The sequence below is a fragment of the Vollenhovia emeryi genome, unplaced genomic scaffold (assembly GCF_000949405.1).
Source record: "Vollenhovia emeryi isolate VEMERY1.0 unplaced genomic scaffold, V.emery_V1.0 DF939329.1, whole genome shotgun sequence".
NCBI classification, from domain to species: Eukaryota; Metazoa; Arthropoda; class Insecta; order Hymenoptera; family Formicidae; genus Vollenhovia; species Vollenhovia emeryi.
This window is the reverse complement of record NW_011967037.1, coordinates 1-4,574: the sequence shown is the minus strand read 5'-3', so window position 1 is coordinate 4,574 and position 4,574 is coordinate 1. Positions and strand designations below refer to the sequence as shown.

At 44.1% G+C, this 4,574-nt stretch overlaps 1 protein-coding gene and 1 long non-coding RNA gene across 2 annotated transcripts; one reads left to right on the top strand and one right to left on the bottom strand.

Moving 5' to 3' along the window:
* Positions 1-927: 927 nt before the first annotated feature.
* Positions 928-4,432, bottom strand: LOC105558578 (T-cell immunomodulatory protein). The gene is made up of 3 exons (XM_012006336.1): positions 4,329-4,432; positions 1,547-3,077; positions 928-1,297 (listed from the first exon to the last, which is right to left on the bottom strand). Exons 2-3 carry the CDS (start codon positions 3,053-3,055, stop codon positions 1,034-1,036), a joined length of 1,773 nt encoding a protein of 590 aa, XP_011861726.1. The 5' UTR covers positions 3,056-3,077; positions 4,329-4,432; the 3' UTR covers positions 928-1,033.
* LOC105558577 lies at positions 3,379-4,341 on the top strand. Its single transcript, XR_001008682.1, has 2 exons — positions 3,379-3,780; positions 4,133-4,341. It is a non-coding gene; the product is annotated as an uncharacterized LOC105558577 (long non-coding RNA).
* Positions 4,433-4,574: the final 142 nt, after the last annotated feature.

Here is a 4,574-nt window from a genome sequence, read left to right as displayed (position 1 = left end):
TACGTCGTACCTGAAGCTGAGCGTCGCGCGCTTGGTTACGGTTGTTTAATGACTGGAGTAGGGGGTGATAGGCGGTACCTCGCGAAAATCGGCCGAAATGAGCAGTTCGTGAACAGCTCTGATTTAGAATAGCATCAAAGTGTGAATGTAGCAAATGTTGAAGAATAGAATAAATAATTTAAATCGTGTACGCACATGCGTGTGTGTATGTATATGCAAAAGAAATAAATGTTTCATATTGCGATTCAAGTCTTGACTTAAAAAGATTAAACTCGTATACATAAAAATCTAAAAGGTAAAAAGATCTCATTTTTCTGAAAGTAGAATATCGAAAAATTACGTGATAAAAACAATCTTGTAAGACTATAGGTATTAACAAGCTTTTCTTTTTTATCTCAAATCCCGGACCGCTTTCGATTGTATGATATATTCTGATTCTAGAAATTATTAGTGTGTAATCCGGCTCTACGGCTGTCGGCGGAGGAAGCGATGGCACATGCGTACTTCAACGACTTGAACCCTGCCATAAAGAACGACCGATGCCAATAGCGAGTCATCCCTCTTAGCTTTAACCGACCGAAAGCATATTACAGCGCGTACGATGCGCAGCGACCAAAAAGTGGAAAGGAAAACGCTCTGGCAATGATCGTTTGTTAAAATTATATATATATATAAATATATATATATATATTACGCGCTCGGACGAGGTAATCGCCCCCCGCGACGAGAAGAAGACACCGACGAGTCCTGTCATTTCATAATGACAAGGAAGAATCGATAAACCATTAATTACGCTCTCTGGCGGCAACTTCTTCGTATCGAAAGTAAAAAAAATGTATGGTCGATAGAAAGACGCGGCATTTCATACGCTGTTGAAGTCGCGATTGATGAGCATGAGGATTTTACGCGAGTTTGAATAGGATATTAAGCGCGATTTATTTATTATTAAATTATTATATCAATATACCGATATCTTAAATAAGCTTTAATTATTATCTTATCCCTTCGTTGCCCCCTTATTATATTCACTTTTCTACATCGCATCAAAGTGAAATCTGTGCGCTTCCTGGAGCTTCTCGATTTTGTCCTCTCTCCTCTCCTTCCAATACAAACCGATAATCAGAGATGTGATCAAAGCGCAGGTGCCGGATAAGGCGGCCGCGCTCAGTAAGATTAACTTGCTAGGCGTGACAAATAGCTGAGCCTTCCACTTCAATGGTTCAGCAATCGGGTTCGGTATCACGACCATCTGGGAATTAGGAATAATCTGCGGCCATTCTCGTGACTTGCCGCCAACCTGAAAAAAGTGGTATATATTTTTTCAATTACTCTATGATTTAATCGCGAAAAAATTTCATTCAAGTGAAGTTACACCAATCCGAAACAGTAATTGATCGTATGTGTGTATCATCCTAAGTTATAAGTTTACTTGTACGACAAAAACAAGGTCTTTCTAATCTCACCGTCAATTAAAAAATTCACATTGGTGTAATTAACAACTAGTCTTAAGAATTAAACTTCGCTTCTACAGTGTTTTTACACGTACCCCTATCTTGAGAGCGTCCACAAAATTGGGCGTTCTTCCCAAGCCGAAGGTGGTGTACGGTAAGTTAAGCGAGAAATGTGCACTCTGAGGCAATTGTGCAGCGATCGCGTTGCGAGGACTACCGTCTTGCGTGGTGGTTCTGTACGCAATCGACGGTCCAGGCAGATTAGTGCCGTAGGTTCTCTTCTTCTTGCCGAGAGAACCGGGCGAGATGGGATACATGCTGTTGGTGCGACCAGTGAGTACCATCACCTTGACAAAATTCGCATCGTAATCCAAACTGTTCTTGAACGCCGCTGTGCGATAGACGCTGTTCGTCTTATCAAACTCGACCAGAATCACGTCCAGGATACCGTCCTGATAAAAGTCGTAAAATACTGCCATCGCTGTTTCATTGTAGAACGGATTCAACGCCTGCCACTTAATGTCGAAGGTGCGATTGAAGCCAGCGCAGTTATCGCACGCCACGTTCTGCAATAAAAATGATTGCGCTTGTTTCGCGGACTGGAGGGTCGCTAGTAAATCCGGATAGCCATCCATGTTGAAGTCGCCGCCGCGCAGAGTGATGGTCTCCGTGTAACGATGACCATTGGGCTTCACGAAGCCCCACAGGACATTGTTGGGGTCACGGAAGTTTACGCGCAGATTGTGCCAGCCATTCAAGTACATCATTATTGTACAATTCGTACAATCCTTATCGAAGCACAGTGGTAGAAGCAGAGCCATCTTACCGGTCAGCTCGACATCCAGATAGAGAGTCTGTCCGAATTCTCCATTAAAATTCTTGTCGACCGATATGTTATAAGGGAGGTCGATTTCATGGGAAAACACGAATCCTTGTTCTTTGCCCAACCATATCTCGAAGGACTTCCTCGTGGTTACCACGAGATCCGACAGAAAGTCGCTGTTCAGATCCAAGAAAGCGTTGGAGTGCGGGTTTCTCACGGGCTCCAGCTGGTCACTGTTCTTGCATATCTCGGCGGGTTGCGGAGCAGTTCTATTCTCATTAAATATCCAGAACATTCGTTTGCCGTGCTTGTCCACCCCGAAGAGATCGATTATCATATCTTGATTGTAGTCCACCGCCAATGGCTGGTCGCGCATCTCTATGAGGGGATTCCACTCGTCGCTGCAGTTCAGATGGCCGTTCCCACCCCACAGTATGTGCACGTAAGTGAGCTTCTGTTCGCGGTTGAACGTCGTCACCAGGATATCCATGAAGACGTCACCATCGAAGTCGCCTGGTACCACACTGGTCACGTGGTCCTTGAACGGGCAACTCAGATCCGGCTTAGGTCGTAGCAGAGGCTCCTGCTCAGCCGCCAGGAATATCTCCACCGTCTGACTCTCGCGCAACATGAACACGTCCGTTAACTCGTCGGAATTGAAATCGCCGAACGCCGCCGGCATGCCGTTCAGCACGTTCCCGAATACGGCGGGCGTTATGTCGCTGCATGTCGCCGCCGAGACGAGCGCGACAAGGTGAACGATCGTCCGAATCCGCAGCATAATTCACATCCCAATGAATGATCTGCAACGATTGTGTACCTTAAGAATACTGAGTGAATGAAAGAAAACTGAACAAATGTTAGGGTCGAGCAGAAAGATTGTCGTAACTGTTCACGATTCCGTTGTAAGGCTTGAGTCAACGCACAAAGAATCGTTGTAGACGTATGTCGCCTCCATTGCATCGCGAGGCGACACACGACAACACTTTGATTTCCAACACTGAAGTCTATCACACAATGCCAGGCAACAGGCAACAGGAACAGGGAATAGAATTTCTGACGCGTTGAATTGGTTGGAAGAAAATTTCCGACGAATCCAACGCGTCAAAAATTCTATTCTCTATTCCTACTGCCTGGCATTGTGTGATAGGCTTGACTCAGGTCTTACGACGGAATCATACGGTTACGACAATCTATCTGCTCCGGCCCTTCGACGCGGCATTGAGGCATTTCGTGTAACAATGGCGCAATCTGATATGCTTGATTAGCCGAATAGAAAAATAACGTTCGCGTTCGTAAATGTAATATGCATATGCCGCTTAGACGTCTTTTCAGACAATGTTTTATGTTTCAAGTCTTTGTCTTGAAGTGACACACAATAGCTATCTTGTGCCTCAAGACCACGAGGGTGCAAGCCATACGGTTCAGGCCCTACAAAACAACTTAAAGACATCGAAAGATATCTCTTAGAGTTGAGTGATGTCTAGAAATCTATAAGTAGAACAGGTACTCAAAATATCTTTACATACTCAATATACGATCGGTGTCTTCATTTTGGAGTCTATCGCTTTTTGTATTGCGACAGTAAATCTAGTTTCGTCTTCGAAAAAAATTTTTAATGATATCAAATTAACGACGGCAGAGATGTCAGAAGCGTTATTAATTCGATTATAACAAAACAGTGCTGTGAAAAATGACCGATTACCCCTATCGGATAGCACGGCGCTCCTATTGTCAGTCCTCCGGAAAATCGGATTTGCTTTTACAAAATCAGCAAAATAATACAGTTGCTTTACAATGATCCTTTCAAGCGTATAATCAAGGTGAATTTCAAAAGATAATAAAATTTTGCCTACAGCTTTGCAGTTTCGATGAAGTAATAACGTCAAAGCGAGTGATATTCTCACTTATCTATGCGCCTAACCTAAAACACAATAATGGGAACCGCACGAATGGATGCAGGTGACGAAATAAAACGACAGCGTCCTGCGCTGTTTGTTCACGAATTACACACGATGACCGAGAAATGTGACGGGTTTGGCAAATAAATGTACCTGAGAAACGTAATATGCTGCTGTGCAACGCATTAGCTCACCATATCCGACACATTTGACTGTATCTGACAATTCTGACAGCCGTGACACGTATACGTATGTATGTAGAGACTACAGGCAACTACAGGTTGCTCCCGCAACTACACATCAGTAAGTCGGGTTGCCTATCGGCAGGGGCGTGCGCTACTGAACTGAACTCGCAGAATAAAGTAAAAGCACTGGGCCTAAATTCCGTACACGATTACC